Raw genomic sequence first — 23,185 nt, 5'->3', positions numbered from 1 at the left:
TCGCTGACTTTTAAAATGGGGAACTAGTGATAAATTAAGTTCTTGGGTGAAAAAATACCACACCCAATTGTAATTTTCAGTATTTGGCTGTTTGCTTTGTTACACATTTCATCATCTAATGACATGGCTGTTTGCTTTGTTACACATTTCATCATCTAATGACATGGCTGTTTGCTTTGTTACACATTTCATCATCTAATGACATGGCTGTTTGCTTTGTTACACATTTCATCATCTAATGACATGGCTGTTTGCTTTGTTACACATTTCATCATCTAATGACATGGCTGTTTGCTTTGTTACACATTTCATCATCTAATGACATGGCTGTTTGCTTTGTTACACATTTCATCATCTAATGACATGGCTGTTTGCTTTGTTACACATTTCATCATCTAATGACATGGCTGTTTGCTTTGTTACACATTTCATCATCTAATGACATGGCTCTGTATTGTATACCCATTCTTTGCTTATCAATATTCGTCGATGAATAAAAGTGCGCTACTAGCCTTATAGTTTTTAGAAGACTTGGTTGTAAGGGAAGGCGTTTTACTCGTATAAAGCAACAGCTGTTTTTAGTGATAGATTAAAAGATGGATAAGATTTTTTACTTGAAAGTTGTCTTGCAACAAAATTCACATTACAGTTATTTGATATCAAAATATTCACTATTTCTTACTTTGCTGTGTTGTAGGTGCAAAATATGTGGAAATGTGATTAAAAGCTTTTAAAAGCTCAAAAACGAACAGTTAATCGCAGCCATCACGAGACTGCCGTAGATTGGAATCTCTTTCCAAAACGGCTCAAATGGGACGTAATTGTACAAGATGGCTTCTGTTTACAATTTCACGCAGCCTCATTCATCGAAATATTTTCACAAATATGCTTCACGCATTCAATAAAACCATGTCTATTGTTCTTATGCATCTATTTTATCGTCATTGTAATGCTGTCACTTTCAGCACTGATATTCTATAACCTACCATAAAAATTCGTTTAAATTTTCAACCTTGGCTCGAAGGAGTACATATCATTGTCTGATAAACACGACGAGCCTGTTAGTCGCCTGTGATAAACGAAAATTGCTGCAGAAATTATTTGTGAAGTATGGGTCACATGATGAGATTACGACTAGATGATTAGACCAAGCCGAAGCAAAATTGTAAAGTAGCGAGCATCTATATTTGATACGGGGTCTTCGGTAAAATCCGAAGTGTTGGTCATAAATTAGTGCTACGAGAAGTTTTGAGCCTTTTATTGGCCTTTCAATTCACGTGAGAACATCACGTGTCAAAACAATAACCAAATGTAATGACTACATCAGAGAAATAAACTGATTCCAATCTACGGCGGCTTTTTGTTTTTGAGCTTTTAGGAGCTTGTAAACACATTTCCGCATATTTTGCACCTACAACACAGCAGAGTAAGACATGGTGAATCTTTTGATACCAAATAACTGTAATGTGAATTTTGTTGCAAGTCAACCTTTAAGGTTTTACATAAAGTTGGGGTTGTCCCACCTTTAAGATAGCAGAGCTACTTTCTTTAAAACAGTCGAATATTGGCAAAATATTTTTCATTCAGTTTAGTGATGGACAGATGGACAAACACTGAGATTTACATAGACTAAAATAGACTAAAACTAAAATATACTGTACTAAAAATATAATAAATCAATATCCAGCGAAAATGCAATTCATATGAAATTAAATCAAAAGGAATAAACTTATACTATTAGAAGGAAAAATGATTATTTCCTGATTTCTCTCAGAATCATGCAACTGACCATCGATTATATTTGTGCAGGAGAGAAAGTAATTTTGACTTCGCCCTGTTATATTTCTCAGGGCGTTGTGACTCATAGAGATTAGCTTGAGTTGATACATTTCATGTTTTAGGTCAGTGCGAGGTGGTAGTGCTCTTCCCTGAAGATGGTGTAAGTGAGATACAGAAAGCCCAGCTTACCGGGTTCAAAAGTCCAAGATCATGCATCGTTGGTAATCATTATCTCTTATCCAATAAATGCTATTCTTTCATCGAACTCTGTTTCAACTTTTCACTCTTTTGACTCATGAGGTGATGTGATAAGGTGTTTATTTGCATGAAGGAGTGAAAGAAGACTTTGACTTCTGCCAAACAGCGGTCAAGGACATTTTTACCAACCACAAGTATAACAAAAAGTTACGGGATCTATTTGGCTATTCATTGAGGTAAGCTATGACTTTTTATATAGAGAATGTGGAAGTTTATGTGGCAAAAGCTTTTCAAGTTTGTAAATAACCCCTGCTAAGGAATAAACAAGATCATTTCATTTTAGCTGTAGTTTGTTATATTATTCACTTGGAAAATTTCCAAGATAGCCAGTTGTTTAGTTCCGTCTTTATCAGAGCTCATCAGTTGACCTTCGAGCGGCACGGGAAGACAACCCTTAACCATGATATTCAAAAACTATCATTGTAGAGTTTAAGGGACTTTTCGGGAATTATTCCAGAGTGCCTAAGCTGTAAAATAGTGTGCTCATCATATTCTGAAAACTGTAAGACATGAGAGTGCTCAACCATATATATATAACTATAGCTAATTTGGCTATATATATACAGTCAAATGAGCTAAATATATATAGCCCAATTAGCTATATATATTAGTTATATATTTAGCTATATACACATTAGCTGAATGCCCAATGTTGCCTGGGTAATAAAATAACTCTTTACACAGAAAATGTATTTTTATTTAACATACAGTAAAACAACAGTTACTATTCTCATTTTTACATTTCATATGAAGAGAAATTGTTCTGTGCAGTTGAAAAAAATTTGAAGAAAATAATAAAACCAGGTGTTTAAATGTAAATGTGAAATAATTAGCAAGTAATGGCTAAATAAAGTCTGTTTTGCTACGATTACAATAAAAATGATTTGGTATACAATATTTCTGATCAGGAATCCTGGCTGAGTTAGTGCAACAAGTGTATGAAGTATGAATTGAAAAGCGACCTTGACCCGAAAGCAAGTCTACTTTATTAAGTTTTGTTTTGAGGAATATATCGCTAGTCTTAGAAAAACTGATTAAGTGCAACTACGAATGATTGAAGCGGTAGGTTGCGAATTCATCTGCGGAGGTCAACTCCAAATTCAGTCGAAACATAAAAACCCTGTGATTCATTTAACGTCGTTGGATATGTCATCTTTAAAATAAGTTATTAACATAGCTAGACAACAGCTGGCACTACGATTGCAGCTGATAACTCAACAAGCTCTGTGGTTTCGACACATGATTTCTGGCTGATATCACTTCACAATTCCACTGTTATCATTGTTTTATCATTTTACCTCATAGCTTTGGTTTCTAGGAAATATGCAAATATGTTTGTTTTAGTGCAGCTAACTCTATAAACTATGCCCGGCTCCTTCCTCAAGTAGTCTACCATGTTTGGTCATACCTTCTCATGGTTAGGGATGGCCATCTTGACATGGGTCAGCAGGTGGATGTTTGTGTTCCAACAGGAAACTTTGGCAATGTTCTGGGTGCTTACTACGCTAAGGTATACAGTTGCTGATTACTAGTACATTGTAGTTACCGTATGGATGAATGTGTTGTTACTTTATGAATCTAGTCTATGGTTTCAATTATAAGCATCTGATCTGACTGAATGTTTCGATTACCGACAAAATACCTATTCCATGTTTTCACATTCTCAAATCACTTAGAAATTATTCAGAAAACCTTAATGCTTGATTCATCAAGTTATTTTATCTTTATCGAGTCAATTCTCTTAACATTTGATTGAAAGCATTACACATGCTGATTTACATTCATATCTTTATTCAACTCATTAAACTGAATTCCATATGATTCAGATTTGTGGCCTCAAAAAGAAATTATTGCCAATATTACTGGAACTGAAACTGAAAGCATGCAGACACAGATTTGAAAGTTATAATTTATGAAATTCTGGCATGTTTTCAATATCGAAAAGAGCATGATTATAGTTTAAAAGTTTTTATGTTTATTTAGAGTAAGTTTTCTTGTTTACTTCTATACGAATTTATATCCGCTTTCATGTCTATTGGCTTAGCAGAATTTTTAGGTGTCAACCAAGTTCTTTTACTATTTCTTGATATCTAGGGAGAGATTTTTAAGATTTACTGATTGGGAATTTCTCCACTAACTATAATTATACATTCATGCAACACATTTTATAATGGTGTAAAAAGTTGGTTGGTTGAAAGGGTTGTTCTCGTTAGAAATTTTAATATACTAACTTAAAGTGGCGGCAGCAATTGCTGCTGACATAGTAGACTGACATTCTATCATTGTTTTATCATGGTGTTACGGCTCACTGGGAGAGCACCCTTATTGTGATGACTATCACAAGTTATTTACTTGACTAATATTGTTAATGATAAACAAAGTATTATAAAAACATAAGATATATAAAATAAGGCAAAATGAGTAGTACACAAGTGTGATAGCTGTTGAACACCTTGGTTTATGGTAACTATAGTCTAGATCATCAACTTGGGTTTATGAGTCTAACCTGAGTATTTTACATCCCAGAGAAAATCACATACATTTTTACTTTAAACTATATCTCTAATCTGCTCCCTAATACTCACATGTCAAAGACATTCAACTAAAAGCGCAATTATCTGGTTTCATCAATCATTTGATCAATTTGATCAGTTTCAATCAATCAATTGTTTGTAGAAATCAGAGTCGCAGTATTCTTTTTATATTCCCTTAGCTACCAAATTGCTCTCCGGTCTCTCTGCAGACATTTTAACTAAATCTCATCATCTCTAGATATGCAACTCATTTCAACTCAACTTAGTATAATTGTCTGCCAGCTTCAACTGCTGAAACTCATTGTTCATCTGCGTGAACTCAATTCATTTTCAATTCAAAATAAATAACCAGAATATTAGTTTGTTTAGTCAGTTTGTAGATGACTGTTATTTTCTCACTCTTTTTTCTAATTAGGAAACTGGTTCTGTCATATTTGCTTTGTATCTCATTAGAAGCTCCTTGATTACATTGCAACTCTCTCAAATCACAAGCGAAAGTTTAAACATATTCATAAATTTGTTTCTTCATACATCAATTTATTCATTTGTTCATTCATTCTCTTGTTTGCAGATATAAAATGGAAGAGCTGGTAGGTTTGCTCCACGTTGAACCAGCATATATCAAACACTGCACTATTATTGCTTTGTTTCTATTGGTTCTTGTGGACTTATCTGTTTATTGAATTCTCACTATGACTATCTATTTTAGTGTGGCATCGGCATTAAAGGGACATTCTATTCAAATTATTTTTAATTTTATCAAATTTATAATTTTATCTTACATTACTATCTCAAAAGCTGCTCAAATCCATGCTACTTGCTCTAGTGTACAGAGCATGCTAATATGGAATGACTTGCTTACTCGTCGGATGCCTCCATTTATTCAGCAATCATCTCCCTTTGGTTACTCACTCCACTCTCTGGTTGATATTCTAGATGATGGGGATCCCTATCAGACACCTGGTTATAGTTTCCAATAACAACAATGTGCTTACTGAGTTCTTTTCCTCCGGTGTCTATGACATCAGTGAGCGAAAGGTGAGTCACCCCAGTAATCTTACATTTCCCGAGGGTATGATCATTACACTGAAGTAAACGGTTGATACTCCTAACGTTTTCGTCATCAGTTAGGAGTTCTTTTTAAAATATCAGCTAGTGTTGGGTCTATAATATGGCTTATTACAAAACTTAGATATGGTAGTTTGCATAAATAAATGCTTTAGAGAAATCACTGCCATAGATTATAAACAGGCCAAAAATAATCAATCAAGCTCAGTGATTTTCTTATAGGACTGTTATCAGAAATGAAAAGCAACCGCTCTATCTATGTCTATCTTCATATCTACTTACAGCTGCTGACAACATCCTCTCCAGCTATTGACATATTAAAGTCATCTAACCTTGAGCGGTTTCTCTTTTCTGTGTCAGGAGGAGATAATTCTTTAATGAATCAGCTGTTTAGCAGTCTGGAGACGAGTGGAAAGTTCTCTGTTGCACATGACCTTTCGGTTAGTATATACCGTCATACTTCGACGTATGACTGAGCTTGACTGAGTTCCAGGACTGAGCTTGTATGTCAATTTGCTTGTACTTCAAAGCAATATTTGCTATATAAACCACTAAATATAAATTATTCCATTCCCATCCTCTGAAAAATCATCTAAAAACAGAAGAAAATGATTGAAAAATGTAGTTTTATTTGATGTAGTTCGCTACCTATGCTCACAAATGCCTGTTTAGTGGTTATGATCCGTAATGAAATGTAACATTATTATGTATAGCACTGCCTAAAGAGTGAGACTGTATAGCACTGCCTAAAGAGTGAGACTGTATAGCACTGCCTAAAGAGTGAGACTGTATAGCACTGCCTAAAGAGTGAGACTGTATAGCACTGCCTAAAGAGTGAGACTGTATAGCACTGCCTAAAGAGTGAGACTGTATAGCACTGCCTAAAGAGTGAGACTTCACGGCAACACTTTCGGTACCCTAAACTTTTGTGACACTGCATAAAATTTCATGAACTTTGAATTTAACTTCAATGAATTTAGCTGACTAAACACATACTTGAAAAAAAGTTTTAATCTTTCACTAAACTTTATTTTTTTATTAATCTTTTCCCGTTTGGCGCTTTCTGGCCTTGTTTTCACTATCACTTTTAGTTGGCCTTTTTAAAACTTGTTCAAACTGATCTGACCGGAAAGACTGAGCGATGCTGGTTTCGTAAGCAGCTTCTCACATATCTGGCAACTTGAAGGCCGCATCGAGCACATCTATCTCGATGCAGCCTTTAGGTTCCAAAAGGCTGCATCATATCTCATATCTTAAATGTGTCTTATCTCAAATTGCCTCGTATCTCAAAACAAACTCTTACTCAAAATTTTTGTTGTATCTCAAAGTTCTCGTATGTTGAGGTATGACTGTATCTCTTCTCTGTTGAGCTAGTTAGCTGTCTTCAGGCAGCAGTAATTACTTTCTCTCGTTATATGACATATATATATTATATTACATGGTAAGATGAATGCTCACTGAATTATTATCTAGAAATTTGGAAGACGCAAACAATAAGCTTCCAATCGAGCCCTTGGACCAATCAAGAAAGCGTGACCTGGTTGTTTAGTTCTTATTGGTTGATGATGAAAGTTATTTTCAGTTAATTGAGAAGATTCAGAGTGAGATTAAAGCTGATTGGTGTATAGATGAAGATAGTCTGAAGACAATGAAAGACGTTCATAGGCGAACAGGTGAGCAGAGAGGTTCTTAGATTATTAGCGAGTCAATATAGACAACCACTCTGGTGAGCAGATGAATATATCTACACAAACCAGTCATATAGAGTGATGAATACGCAAACAGGAACTTCTGTATGCATATGTATACAATACGTCTGTTTAAAGTAGTTTTGAATAAACATTCAATCTAATGATGAGGTACAAATATATAAATGAGTATGCAAAAAAAATTTTGTGTTTGTTATCTGTGTTTGACTATAATATTTGAATACCTTTTTGTTTGGTATGTATTTATGCTGACTAGTTCATGATTGTGATATCTTGAGGTAATTATTATTATTTATTATATTCTATTATTTGCTTTAGCAGTTTATTTAAAAAAAAATTTTGTTTTTGACTTTGTTAACTATGTTATGTTAACTATGTTACGTTAACTATGCTATGCGCACAACAACCCATAATTTCCTATACATACGTTGATAGAAACTTTAAACAAAGTAAACATTTCCATGTACATTTTTGTAAATTGATTTGTTACCATGTTAAAGTTACACATTTAAGAGTGATTCATTGAAATATGTTTTGTGCGTACTAGCCTTTACTCTGTCTCAAATTGCCCTACGCTGTGCAGTACAATGCGACACACCCATCTTTTTGTTGGCAGGTTATCTGTTGGACCCACATACGGCTGTTGCCAAGACTGTCGCTGACAGAATGGCTCTTGGGTCAGAGGTTCCTGTGATCATATCAGCCACCGCACATTATTCCAAGTTTTCAGAGACCGTTCTTAAAGCACACAATGTCTCTGTTGACAGTTCTAGCGGCCCGAGGGAGCTCATGAAAATGGCACTCAAACTCGCCGATCTTCCAGATATGCACGGAAGACTTTGGAAGGATATTCAGAACTCTCGACATCACACAATGGTGAGAAACTGTCGCCATGTTTTAGCTGTTTGGGTAGAATTATTTTAGCTGGCCGAAATTGAAAATTTGGTGTTTACAAACCAGTTGAGCAACATTTTTTATTTTTGTTGGTTTAAGCTTCCGTTGCGAATGATTGAGCTATACTATCAATATTAGGTTTAGCATAGGCCGGATATGCATTCAAATAATAGATGTGGAGTTACAGGAGACTTTATCTATAAAGACAACCATAGAAGTATGGGTAGTTGACAAAATATGATAAAACAATCAGTAATACTGGGTTTATTGTGAAATAATCTATCTATATGTAACTCTCAAAGTCATCTGTCTAGTTATAGCGATGAAGTTTTCAAAATGAACATTGCGCTTCGTACTGGATTTGTACTCATGAAGATGGTAACCACAAGATTGCAAACACGCGCATCTAACCTCAAGGCTAAGCCATTTTTTTCTTTCTTAGCTATTTTATCTATTATCACTAAATTGGAATGCACTTTTTATTATGAATTACTGTTACCTTTAGCGGTTGTTTTGCTTTTTAAAAGCCATTTCAAAGTTCATTACCTATTTTTTTAATTTGTAATTTTCAAATGGGTCATTTCAATTTCAAATGTCCTGTTACCAGCTCCAATTTCCGATTCTTCCTAAGAACCGGAACTTGGAGTGGCAATATACCTAAAGCAGCAATCGTTAAGAGCTATTAAATTAACAACTTTTACACATAGACTGTTGTATTATCTCGAGTAAGAATTGCATCTAAATTCTCTTTCCATTCGGGCAGACAATGCATTCGACAAAATAAGTCCGATATCTCATTTTTACGTTTGTACCAGTATCGAGAGGTACCAGGATCGTTGTAATCAAAGCTTGGATGGATGGCTTCGGTTACAACAGTAACTTTTTTATACACACACTTCTATGTAATCATTGTTATTATTAATTCAACATATTCTTGATTTTTATTTTGTTTTCTCAGCTCGCAATTATTTTATCAGTGTGAAATAATTATTCATTGGAATCATTGTGACAAAACTGACTATCTAGCCATTACTTGCTAACTAATTCACATTTAAACACCTTTACAGTTGTTTTATTTTTTTCGTAATATATTTGAACTGCACAACACAAACTGCCATGATATTGTGTTTAAAAGCTAGTATGGCAAATGTTGTATATATTTAATAAAAATAAGTTTTCGGTCCAAAAACTTCTTTTATTACCCAGGCGACGCCGGGCATTTACCTAGTCTTGACTATAATAAAAATTGTATCTATCCGAATCCACGCTTAAAGCTTTAGGAAAAAATATTGCATCGCACGGGAATTCAAACATGGTGTTCAGATTGCCAGGCAGGCATGCTGCAATTTGCATCACTAGACCGCTTTGCTGCAATGCAGGATAATCATACACATAGAAATTACACATGACAATCTCTCACGGCACCTGGGACTACCTGCGTACTAGTCTCTATAATGGCACTACCTGCGTATTAGTCTTTTTAATGGCACTAACTGCGTACTAGTCTTTATAATTGGACTACCTGTGTACTAGTCTTTATAATTGGACTACCTGCGTACTAGTCTTTATAATTGGGCTACCTGCGTACTAGTCTTTATAATTGGACTACCTGCGTACTAGTCTTTATAATTGGACTACCTGCGTACTAGTCTTTATAATTGGACTACCTGCGTACTAGTCTTTATAATTGGACTACCTGCGTACTAGTCTTTATAATTGGACTACCTGCGTACTAGTCTTTATAATAATTAATAATGATAAAAATGTCAGAAAGAAAATCTATTTTGCTAATGAAACCAATAAACGTTACATTCCATCTAACACAGTTCAAACCTAACCCAAAAACATTGGGCTTGTCCAGGACTTGAACCCGGCACCTCCCACCCCCGAAGCGAGAATCATACCTCTAGACCAACGAGCCTTATTGTGCATAGGAGGAAGACCTCTTACTTTGAGTTGGTTAAAATCTGACTTCATCGCGAACTTTTTTGTTTGCTACACAAACTGGACAAACTTAGTAATGTATTTTTTCACGATAATTCATATGCAATCACTATTTTCCAAAAATATTTTTGCCTACTTGTCATGGAAATATTTTATGTTGACGGGCATGTTTACTTAACCTGTTTTATTTTCAACAGCCACGAAAAAGCTATTATGCTTGTCAGTTTTTCAAAAAGCAAAAGTTGCACTCAGTACACACAGAATCAGTCATTGAGATGTGAAGGTCACGAATGCATTCCAAGCAAAGACACAATGGATATATTTTGATGTTGTCGAAAGCATGTTTCCAAGACTGTCTCATTGTGTGTCTATTCACAGCGTAATGCGATACCAATAGTTTTTGTCTTTGGTTTAAAGTTGTCGTTCATATTATTGAACATTCACTGTCTCATCATAGTTTTAGAACACTGTTCTCCTAGTTATTGTCAGAAACATAATTTTACTCGGTTGCAGCTGAGTAATGATACGACCTTGTCAAGGTCAGATTCAAGTGTCATTCACTAACCAAAATGCTAACCAAAACGCCATGCTGCCCTTGTTTTTGTTTAATTTTTATTAGATAGCCGATTAGGTAAAAGTGTCGGGTTTCAAGAATTAGCATTTGTCACCAAATATTATGAAGGCGTTGTATTTTCCTACAAAGGCTGGCGTATTAATTTGTAGTTGAAAGGACTTAGTTTATCTAAAACCAAATGCAAAGTATCCAAATAATAAATACTAGTACTCTGGCAGTCCACAGATTGTCAGGCGTAATAATTCACTGCACAAATATTCCGAAATGCTGCAAGATGATCAGTAGCTGCAGGTGTTGGTCTACAAGGTCGAAAAGTCGTGAGATTGAATCATGTTGAAAGCGATCTTTTTCTTAACCTCTAACCATGGTCTGGAGGACAGACATGGCCAGTTTGCTTACATTCTTTTACAATGTGCTTGTTCATCCAGCATGAACTTCCTCAAAACTATTGGGCTTGTCCGGGTATTGAACCCAGGACCTCTCGCACCCGAAGCGAGAATCATACCTCTAGACCAACAAGCCTTAGTATGAAATTGGTGGAGACCTCTTAGATGCATTGGTTCAAATCTGACTTCTCAAACCCTATGTTGATACTTATCATAGCATTCTCTTCGAACATTCCCTCAGACTTGAAGCATGAAATCACAATTCTTGATGTTGTCCTTATATCTTGAAAATAACAAAAAATTGCTCCTTTTGTCCAGTCACGGCGCATATTGTTGATTAGAGCAGCCTGAAGAGAGTCATTGTGGTAAACTGGTTATCAATATCCAGCTACTATTTTTGATTGCTGTGCTCACATGCTATGGCACATTTTGATGTCATTATTGTTGATTGAATGAATCAATAACTGATAAACTGAAGGAATGATAAAATTAGGAAACTTGTAGTGGTCTGCCAAAATCCTAACAATATACCTAACGCAGCAGGTAAAAAAGGAAAGCAAATTGACTTATGATCATACCCTACGAAGCTGCTGGCTGACACCAATCCTGAATTTGTTGAGGTTCTTTACTGCATGTATTTATTTAGTATTTTACTGTGGAAATTACCATATTTATCATTTTTCTGTAGAAAAACTGCTAGACGTGCGTTTATATTGGTTCAAGATAATAAGTTATACAGAAAGCAAACATTGACATCCAAAGCCAATCTATTCTGATATTTACTGCATATTATTTTAAAAGGATGGTATGTTGAAGGAAATATTTCTATAAGAGCATTTGTTGTATTCGGTTTAATTCATTCCAGAGCACAAAAATGTCATTATAAATACTTTAACCAGTTGCATATAGCATTGTAACAAATAAAACTGTCCATAAATACAGTAAAAAAGGACTCAATTTTCAAAAAATATTTTTTGCGCATACAGACCATGTCTGTTTTGTTTAGAACAATTTTAGAGCTCAGAAAATGTATAACTCATCATTATGCAGGATATACTTTGTACAATACAATTGAAGCTAAGTTGTTCAAGTTGCCCTCAAAGTTGAGGGCAATTCTCAAGTTGCCCTCAAAGTTGAGGGCAATTCTCAAGTTGCCCTCAAAAATAATTTTTAGTGGTAATATTAAATTTGCTAATATTGGGGGAACTAAACATGCCAATTTACTGAATATCATTTTATTCTGCTTGCGACACTGTAGAACATAATGGGAAATGATGAAACAATAAAAAATGGGAAACCTCTGTCTATGCCACATGTTTACAACTACTAACTTTATAGCTGTCACACGACTAACCCAAAAAGTTGACTACTCTTTCACCCACACTGTTCAAGTCTCAGTATTTTTATTTTAAGTCATCTTAAGCATTCACCATGAAAACACCATAGAATGAACTTTTGGCATCTAGGTTCAAATGGATGGCTGTGGTATGGTTAGCCACGTGAGGGGTTAGTCGCGAGACACCCCCCCATGTTGTTGTTTTGTTGCCTTCATAATCCAATTTAATCACATACAGCAGACTTGTATGCGTCTGGTTAGCAAACAGTACTACCCTAGGGCACTTATATTTCGCTAGTATTTAGTTTCGTGAGTAGCTCACAGAGTAAAATTTCGAAGCAACTTAATTTCGCAACTCTGATGAGTGCGAAAATATAGTGATGTGAAAATAAATGCAGTGGAACAAACATAATTATATTCCTCAGGTTCGGTTCACCGATAAAAAAATTTCAATTTGCGACTAGTTTGTAATTGTGAATCGCAGGTAGAATGGTGTGGGCAAGGTCGATAATGCAATTTGATCGCTTGCTGCCATTTGTTTATTGGACTATCAACAGGCCAGTTTTCGCTGGGGCAGCTGGCCGGCTGAGCCGCCTCAACTTTTTGGGAATTTTTTACGGTAAGTACAGTCCAACTCGAAAAACTCGCCCTCAGAGAAAATGTAACATTTCATCTCAAACGTAAGGTCGACTCAAACGGATTTGTTTGGTCAGTTCCAACGCAATGATAAATTCCTTCAGATAACTCGACCTCAACTTCCTTTATTCGAAAAGTTATTTGCCCAACGGCCATGGATGCGGTTTTTATCGCTGTAGAATGTCACTTCATTCCAAGCCATAGAGACAAACATCAACTTCTAGTAGTTTTTAGGCATCATTATTATCATCATCAGAGGCAAAATATTTTTGTTAACGACTTTTATAAAGGTTTGCAAAAGATTAAGTTTTATCAATCACTCGCTTGGCCGTGTCCCATCGAAAGCGTAAAAGCCTCCGAATGAACTTAAAATAAAATCCGCAAAATTGATCTTTGTCAAAACGCTCAAAAGGAAAAGATGTTTTTTTTTCTGAGCGTATTAACTGCGGTCATGTTTTGCCTATTTTAATTTAAAAACGTCTCGTCAGTCACATCACTTAAAACAAAACAAATCTCAAAAAATTACAAGTTATTGAAGAGGTGTCAGTGGTGAATCCAAACCTTTCCAGAGCCATGCTGCTTGTGTAGTACTGCGAGTGTCAGTGCATGTGTCTTATTTTCTTTCAACACACGGTGCTCACTGCATTGATTGATGTCCCCAGCAAATGATAACGCTAACTAATGCATGTGCATTGACATCAAATTCCTATCATTATAAATCATTCCTAATGGGAAAATAATCCTAAATAATTGCAAAATAATAACGTAATAAATTTTGACAGTCAAATTATTTTGTCGGTTTATATTTTAACGATGGTCGTTAAAAACGTTAAAATAAATGTCGTTATAAAATTCAATTATACAGTATCAATGAACAAAGCTATTTAGTTTCGCTTTTTCGCTCGTTTGTTATGATAGTTTAGCTTCGCACATGAAACTTTCGCGAAAAGATGACACCGCGAAAACGCGAATGTTAGATGCCGCGAATACATAAGTGTCCTAGGGTAATCCTTTTGAGATTTTCATTCAATTTATGGTATATAAAAGAAGTCTGTTGATAGATTTTCAAGATCTGAACATCAAATCTACTACCCTACTGGCAGACTGGCTAACCAGCACATGTTGGTTTGCCTGGTGATTTGATGATCAAAGGAGATTATATGCGTTGCGTACATCGTTACATCACTACATAAGAACACAGTGGGTGCGCTAAAAATCAGTATAACCTTATTCATCATGAGACACAGTCGACCCATGACCAATGCCGAAAAAGTGAGAGCTCACAAGTAGCGAATAAAAGAGGCTCCTGTTAAGTATGAAGAGTTTAAAAGAAAGAAAGCAGAACAATCAAAGATTTTAAGGCAGAAGAAAAAAGCCAATATGACAGAGAAAGACATAGAGCAACAAAGAGCTAGCAATAGAGAATGAAAGCAAAAGCAGTGGGACCTGAAACGTAAAACTATGGCAGTTAAACTAACACCAGGTATGTAGTGATATTTACAGCATAAATAGAGGGCAAGGCGTGTGAAGTATTAAGTTAGTAATATCACATGGACACTTTTTGGAGTGCTGCTAACTAGAGCTGACCGTTCCTTGGTGGTTGGTGTATTCTTTTGTTTTCATCAATTTGTTTTTATTGCAATCCCTTCTCTCTTTGGATCTTCACAGTCTGCTGGAAAGGCATTGAGAAAAGCTGAAGCGGCTCTGCCAAAAAGTCCCAGGAAATCAGCCCATGCACTTAAAAGTCTCATCGATCAGTACGTTCCAGATGACTCGAGCACAAATGACTCGGCCTCAAGAGGAAGAAAAGGGCTGGGTGACGATATCATCAAAATAGTCAATGAATTTTACGATAACGATGTCATCAGTGGGATGGCACCAGGAAAAAAGGATTCAGTCAAGGTCAATGGTGAGTTGGTTCAGAAACGCCATCTGTACAACAATATCAGTGAGACATACGAACTGTACAGAGCTGACAACCCTAATGATGTCATCAGTCGGAGTAAGTTTGCAGCTCTTAGACCCACACACGTGCTGCCATTCAATGAGGTGCCATACACTGTTTGTGTCTATGCCATCCACGAAAACTTCCGATTTCCAGTTGAAGCTCTTAAAAGAACAGGAAATGACTTGCCAAGCACCGGAAGAGAGCTGGTTGTTTTGTGTGTCTGCAGCAGAGAGAACCTCATTTGTATGATGATGAGGGCACTTCATGTGTTGGATGCAGGAGACCAGAAAATGTCTACCACATCCCTAGCTTTTCAGAGGTGGCACAACTTCAATGGTACAGACGGTCAACAGTTGAGGGAAGAAGTTTGATAACAAAACAGAATGGCACAGCGGGATAAGCAATGGTTGCACTTCAAGACCAATAGAAAGCCTATTTCAGCCACTGCTTCTACAAAGATCACCAGTACTTTGACCAGAAAAGAGCCAGTTTGTCGGAGAATGAATGCATCATTCAAGTTGATTTCTCAGAGAATTATCAGACCAGCTACCATGATGAAATTTAGTCTGCTCACTTCACCTACAAACAAGTTACCATCTTCATTTGCTGTGCATGATTGAAGGAAAGTGTCAAATCCTCTGCTGTTGTTTCCATCTAACTTCAGCATGACAAGTAGCCGTGTTTACCTTCCTACAGGCACTGATCACCCAAGTAAAACAGCAAAGTCCTTGAGTTTTATTGCTTTATTTATTCTCTGATGGTACTGCTTCCCAGTGCAAGCAAAGCTTCATCTTAGCAAACCTTAACCACATAAAGCAGTCGCATGACCTAAATAATCTTGAGTAGAACTTTTTTGCTACTTCACATGGCGAAGGGGCAGTTGATGGAGTTGGTGGTAGTCTGAGGAGGCTGGTGTGGAGATTGGTAAAGGTTCAAAGGGAGACTGTTGAGGATGCGGCATCATTCTGCAAGTTTGCTAAAGCCTTGCAGATTTTGGGAATTCACACCAATGCAATCAACAGCAATAAAGACTTCCTTGACCAACGCTGGGAGAATGTGAAGGGCATACCAGCACTGCAGAAGACCCATCATGTAGTTGCCAGTAGAAACGAATCTATAAAGTACTCAACCGTCACTGGAATAGAAACCAGGCGTCACCAGTTCAAAGCAGTCAGCAGACGAAGAGGCCACGTTATTGATGATGACATTGCTGAAGATCTTTGATTTTGAGTGTTACTCTAGTGTTGTCACTTTTATTTCTATTCTCTTTTAATATAAACAAAACATTGTGCCTTTTTACTCAATATTTTATATGTAGGATCACAGAAGTCACACGACTAATTTTTAGATGTTACAAGGCTAACTGTTTTTCATTGAATTAGTTTGAAAATTAAAATTGTTTAATCAAAATTAAAAGTTGACTCATCTCTTTGAACACTTGGGTGATGCTAAGTTTGCAGTAATTTTACTGTCGAGCATCTCAATTCACAGAAATAATAAACCAAGCACAATGCCTCCTATCCAGCAAAATTTTCTGGATCACACGACTAACCTCTAATTACACATGGAACTTCTATGATTTCACAATTGGTCTAAATCTCAAACACTAAGTGTTATAGTCCAAAAATTATAAATTCAGAATATTTTGAATCATCATGTAGCTAGGAAACCTTTACAAAAGTTTCATGGCTAATTATGGACAAGCCCAAATGCATTACATAAAATATGAAAAAATTATTGTTAAAGCCTAAATTATATGTAAAACCTAATATATGTAATAATAATTTTTACTATAATAAGAGCTGTATCTGCCTGTCCTGCACCATGCTGAGACCCTTAGGAAAAATATTCCATCACCCAGGAATCAAACCTGCATATTCATCTTCTCAGCCAAGCACACTACCAGCTGCACTACTTGATCACCTTACTACATTTTGGAATAATTGTGCTGATACTTATTACAATTACAGATGAGGATCTCTCATGGTGCACTGAACAGCCAGGGTACTAGTCAATATAGAAAGGTTCTTCATATTACCTTAGCGATACGTGAATGAAAGTGTAGGCTTGGCAATACATACGTTCAGTAAATGCTAGAAATACTCAATGTAACCTAACCTACCTTTAATTTAACGCCACCACTATTTGAACACCACCTCTATTTGACCGCCACTATGAAAGAATTGTTGAAAAATAGAGCGCCACCCTCTAATTGAACGCCACCTCCATTTGACCCCCACTTGTACAATCTTTGATCTTTACGAACCCTTAATATCAAGTGATCAGTAAAAAAATGTCCACAAAATTGTATTAATAATAAATCGGTTATATCAATAACAATTAAGTCTCTCATTGTCTAACTTCAAAGCTTTTCAGTTTTTTTTTTATTAAAAATTTGAAAGCGACACCCTAAGAATATTCAATAACTGTCTCAGGCTAATAATAGTTCGTTGATTAGCCCAGTCTTGATACTTCGAAGTACATGTATATAAAACATGGCTTAGTTTTACAATTGTAGATAAACGTTTAGTTTTAGGCTAAAGGTTGTGTTAGCGAGCAAATCTGTTATGCATTGCATTTGTGCTAAATGCAACATGTAACAGTTTTGCTCTGCCAAAAATTGTTTGGACACTAATATCGACTAGTTCAGCAGTGCAGAAGAGTAGTTGAGGTCGAAAGACATTGTGGAAAGTATTGACAACCAGAAGATGTTTGCTCTATCGAAAGCAAAAATCAGAATGCAGTTATCCAAGCAAATGATGCAAATATTTTTGTTTTAAAAATTTTAATTTTGGTTTATGCATGTAATATAAGTATGGTTCGTTTGTGTAACTTGTTCATGATCATATATATTTGTAGCATTTGAAAGATTATCATTATATAACTTACAAATTTGAAGATTTATCGCATATTATTTGATAGCATCATTGCGGTAATCTGATATTACAATGAATCGACGCTGGTAACTCCTTTCTATTGCACATGAAAAACTAGTTTTGGCTGCCAACTGTAGCTAAAACATATCAATGAGTACAATGAGCTTTTATGCAACATTGGTAAATCTATATATTTCTCAAAGTATGTCGTCGTATGTGGATCTGTCTGCATTCCGGATATAGATATAGCTATAGCGCATGCTGATTATTTTACCAATGCGGATACGCGTTAAGATGCTCCTGTTAAGAAATTTTTTTGAAAGGTTCAATTATTATATCTGAAGTCAAGGCCAATTCTTCTCGCGCGGACAATTATATCATCTCCGTGGGAAGCCTCGACATTCTCTCTCTTTTCGGTCAGACAGAGTACTATATCTCATTCTTACATTTGTACCAGTATCGAGAGGTAATAGTATCGTCATATTCAAAGTTTTGATGGATATCTTGCGGTGGAACAGTTTTCTTTTTTTAATTCTTTCACTGCCGTAGATGCGTTTTCTATGGTCGACTGCCATAGACGCATTTTTGCAACTTTCCCAGCTGTTGTAACTTAATTTTATTATTCGTTGACAATATAACCAATGATCTCTAGGACTTTTATAGTATTAATAGTGTTGTTCGAAGATTTCCCTATAAAATTAGCCTAATATAACAAAGCAGTTTTAAAATTTTGTTTAGGAATTGCCAACTTGAAAATGAAACTTTTTTGTGTAAGTTTTGTAGGTACCTCCCGAACTAGAAAACAGATACAGTCAAACATGGATAACTCGTCCACGGATAGCTCGAACACATGGTTAATTCGAACATTTCCTTTGGTCCGCTCCCACGTAATGATAAATTGCTATAGATAACTCGAACTCAACACTGTTAATTCGAACTGTTTTTTTGCCCAACAGCTACCGAAACGGTTGTTTTCGCTTTAGAAAATCACTTTATTCAAAGCCATAGAGGTAAACTTCATCTTTTCGTAATTCATAAGCGTCGTTATTACCACCATCGGCAAAATATTTTTGTCAACGACTTTTCTAAAAGTTTGGTGAAATTTGATTTATACTGCGATACGATGAATAGCACGGGCTAGCCGGGTCACGCGCGCAAGAATTTTCGCCACGCACATACAAAACAAAAATCGCATGTTGTTTTGTATGTGCGTGGCGAAAATCTTTGAGTGCGTGACTCGGCTAGCCCGTGATGAATAGTTTTCCGACGTTGATTCCGTGTTGAATCAACGTTGGAATGTTGAATGTTTAAAACGTCTTAAAAAATGTTGTAATTAAACGTATACGTTGTCTGAGCTACAAAAAACTATTCATCGTTTGACCTAAACACAGAATACGTGTGTACATTCAATAAGTATCTATTAAAAAGCGTGAGTGATATAGAATGTACCGTAAAACCTCGTAAAACTTCTAATTGAACAGCCTCGGAGTGTTGCTCTTAACGAATCCCAGGTAAAGTAAGGTAATCTGCATAAACTTCAAGAAAAAACGGCAAAATTGATCGTGGGTAAAACCCCAAAAGAAAAAAATGTCTTTTCTTTTGAGCATTTCAACAACGATCAAGTTTTGCCAATGTCAATCTGAAAAACGTCCTGGCAATAACATCACCTCAAACAACAAACCAATCTCAAGTGATAGAAAAATCTCTATACTTTTTCATGAAAACGTTTTAAACTTTACATTAGAAGCATTTAATTTGAAACAAGCCATTTGTGCTTTTGATTTATATTATAGTTTGTATATGTACATGTATCTACTAATAAATAAGTAAATATATGGACTTGTGAAAGTGCTCTGATAACTTGAATGCTCTGATAATTCGAACACTTTTGCTCGGTCCCTTGAAGTTCGAGTTATCCATGTTTGACTGTAATTTTATATGTTGATGACATTATAGCCAATTCAGATTCCGATTTTTGTGATTACACAGATAATTAAAGTATGTAGCAGGACTGACTCTGATGGCGATGAATGTAATTAGTTTTGTAAGCGTAAGGAACATTGTAGAGGATCGTTCTAGCTTCGTAGCGATCATAGCTTCACATAGCTTTAGCAATGCACAATGTATAGATACATTGAATTTTTGGCATTGCACTATTTATTAATATGTTAGCACAATAAAATATTGCTTTTATTTTATTTTGCACAAGTTTTCTAGATAGAGTTTGAAGTTGAAAAAATTGCATCTGTCCAAAGACTTTTTTATTACCTGAGCAGTGCCGGGTTGTACAGCTAGTATAGATATAAAATAAAAATTCGTTTTCAAGTTGAGAATGAAATAAAATTTGAAAGCGCCAACAGAATGCAAAGCAGGACAGGCTATAATATCATCGCAGGTTCACTGCAAGCAATAGATATCAACTGGTAGAGATATTTTTCGCTTATATTATGTTTCTCAATGCACATTTATTAAGAGTTCTTTGACAAGTTGGAGGTAAGTTAGCAGATTTATTGCATTCAAAACGGTTAATCTCACCTCACCGAAAAAAAGGGCAAAATATAGGCAACATTCGCTTCGCCCATAAAAGAGCTAAATTTATCCTTCCAAAATTCTGAAAAATACAACGCCAGCCTCTATTCAAACACCACCTCCAATTGACTGCCACCATGGAGGAAGGTTTGAGAACTAGAGCGTCAGAAATTAGAGGTTTTACGATACTATAACTTATACTAGTTAATAGTTCAAACCAAATTGCTAAATGGTTTTTTTATTGTATTCACATTTATTTTTAATTTTTCAAGTTATTTAAAAGTTTTGAGGAATTTTTGCTGTCATTTGTTGAAAATCTCAGACAAGACAAATATTTACACTACTTTTACATGATGGATATATGTCAGAGAGATTCCATGTACATGTAAAAATACATGAATTTTAAGTCATGGTTTAACTGTAGATAGAAGTTCACTTACAATCTGTGTATGCTGTCTAACAGCACTTGATGATATTGACAGGTTTGTGAGGGGAACCAGAAGGTGATCAAGCATTCTATAGAGGAGTTTCTGACAGACTACGCTGTGCCCAGCATTTCTAAGTACTAACTACTAGTTACTAACGTCTCTCCAATTGCCAATGTTGACCAAAGTGTCACCATTACTAGGTCAGCACCACCACTGCTCAGTTCCATTGCTTTTCATGATTCTCATCACCCTTTTTCAAATGATGTAAGGTAGCAAATGTCTACAAAGTGTTAAAGTGGAGAGGCTAAAACTATTGCATGCGCTCAAAGTTGTTTCTGTGCAATCCAACTTTATTGCAATTAATATGTTTTTTATAGTTTTTAATTTTGTTCTATATTTTTACCCTGCTGCTTAAATCATCTTTTCGATTCTAAGAATAAAAACTAGAAGTCTTTTTCTCTTACGGGTGTTTTTATAAACTATGGGTTGATACTATCCCCCATAGTTAAGTTGTTTACTATCCCACATTGAGTTTACACAGTTTAATATCTTCCATGTTTTACATTGAGTGATATCATTTTAGCTTAGGACAAAGGCATTCAACTTACCATGCTTGCATCACCTGTCCTTGTATGTCATGGTTTTGTTTTTTTATTCGGTGTCTGCCAATGATTCTATATAATTAACCGTTTGTAAATATAATTATATGGAACTATTATTTGTAAACTGGTGCCGTCGACCTGGGCTATTGTCAAGATTAACTATTCCCAACAGATTTATTTTCTGTTCACACTTGATAGTGAATATATATGTAGGTATATATTACTTTATTGGCAATAATTTCATGTCAAATAAAAATGTTTTTTTTAAATTACGTTGTACAACAATAATAAAAAAGAAAAAGGGCAACAGTTAGCCCCTTAAAATCTAATAAATAGTTTGACATATAGTGTTTAAAATACCTTTTTCTGCTAAGAGAATGGATATTAGTTAGAGCATACGCAGTTAAAAAAGCTAATGATAATATTTTCAAAATAATTGTTAGAGGTTGTATGTTATTGGTGCAGATTATGTAAGTTGAAATAAGTTGAAACCCTGTAACTGTCATGTAAAAAAAGAGGACACAAACTATGAAAGACCTTGAAACCTTTAATTGAAGGAAAATAAACATTTAGCAGGTAAAGTAAGATGCAAAGATTTGGAAAAATCATTTGTTGGATTAAGATATGCGGAAATACGATGTAGATTTGCAATTAGACGAAATGCTCTTTTTCGCAATAAAAACAAATCATTGATGACATAATCTTGGAACTAGATTATAATAGATGTGTGTCTCATAAATAATATGGCGAAAGATATACGTATCCTAGAATACAATGGCAGATTTTGAGTTTACATGTGGCCTGCAATACTGAAGCAGAGTCAATGACTTAATGACCTTATTACAAATAGTCTCAACATGATTACTCTAAGAGAGTTGATTTGTCAAAAAATCCTAGCAATTTTTTCCCACACCTATAAGCGATAGATTGGCTGTTAAACTTAAGAGTAAAGCTATTTCGCAGTTTTCATTAGTATTATAATGAAGGAAATGTGATTTTTGTAAATCGATTGTCATGTGATTCAAAGTACACCAGTTGCTGATAATTTGCATGATGAGATTGTAGTGAATAAAATTTTGAGTTGTCTTTTCCTTCTTTGGTTTGAATGTAACGTTGTAGAGATAGGCAACAGGATTTTCATTTGACTTATTTAGTTTTCTAGTTATTATTTTTGTTTCTCATTGTACTTTTTACTATTGTTTTGATCTTTGCATAGGTTTGTAATGGTTAGTTCAGGCTGACTTCTTAGCTTCGTGTAGTATTAATGTGGGCGTAGGAGTTGTGATCTCTCATATCTGTGAAGTTTTTGTTCAGTCAAGCTGTAAGAGCTCAAGTGACACGCATTTGCCTAAAGAATATTTTTCTACTATCAGCTATAGGCATCTAAAGATGTGAGAAGCAACAGCCTTGACTGTTGAAAATTCAATTGCCATACATGTATTACGCTTTTACACTAGTCCAATGTGTTTCTTTGTTGTTGCAACCTTTCAGGTTCCCAATTTGATGTTGTGGCAAACGACCTTTCATCTTGTAGTCTAGGTTTTCATTATTTGCCTGTGGCTAGAAATACCGAAACGTCTGCTCATGGTTAGAGTTAAATATAAAAACTCGTAAAACCTGGCCATCGCTCATCAAATGTACTTCCGATCAGCACCATTTCATTGTCATGGCAAATTGCTCTGCG

The 23,185-nt window shown here is 35.4% G+C and overlaps 1 protein-coding gene and 1 non-coding gene across 2 annotated transcripts in view; one reads left to right on the top strand and one right to left on the bottom strand.

Annotated features, from left to right (window-relative positions):
- The window catches only part of LOC137397290 (threonine synthase-like 1), a 31,688-nt gene extending 10,077 nt beyond the window's left edge, over positions 1-21,611 (top strand). The window contains exons 9-16 of the mRNA XM_068083582.1: positions 1,902-2,000; positions 2,111-2,213; positions 3,382-3,547; positions 5,508-5,609; positions 5,924-6,079; positions 7,222-7,312; positions 7,965-8,224; positions 20,954-21,611. Of these exons, the coding sequence (XP_067939683.1) occupies positions 1,902-2,000; positions 2,111-2,213; positions 3,382-3,547; positions 5,508-5,609; positions 5,924-6,079; positions 7,222-7,312; positions 7,965-8,224; positions 20,954-21,040 (1,064 nt within the window). The 3' untranslated portion in view covers positions 21,041-21,611. The remainder of the gene's footprint in view (positions 1-1,901; positions 2,001-2,110; positions 2,214-3,381; positions 3,548-5,507; positions 5,610-5,923; positions 6,080-7,221; positions 7,313-7,964; positions 8,225-20,953) is intronic.
- On the bottom strand, positions 11,211-11,282 carry Trnap-cgg (transfer RNA proline (anticodon CGG)). Its single transcript has one exon. It is a non-coding gene; the product is annotated as a tRNA-Pro (tRNA).
- Positions 21,612-23,185: the final 1,574 nt, after the last annotated feature.

Source organism: Watersipora subatra, chromosome 1, assembly GCF_963576615.1.
Source record: "Watersipora subatra chromosome 1, tzWatSuba1.1, whole genome shotgun sequence".
Classification (NCBI taxonomy): Eukaryota; Metazoa; Bryozoa; class Gymnolaemata; order Cheilostomatida; family Watersiporidae; genus Watersipora; species Watersipora subatra.
Note: the sequence above shows the minus strand (reverse complement) of the source record. Positions and strands in the feature narration are given on the sequence as shown.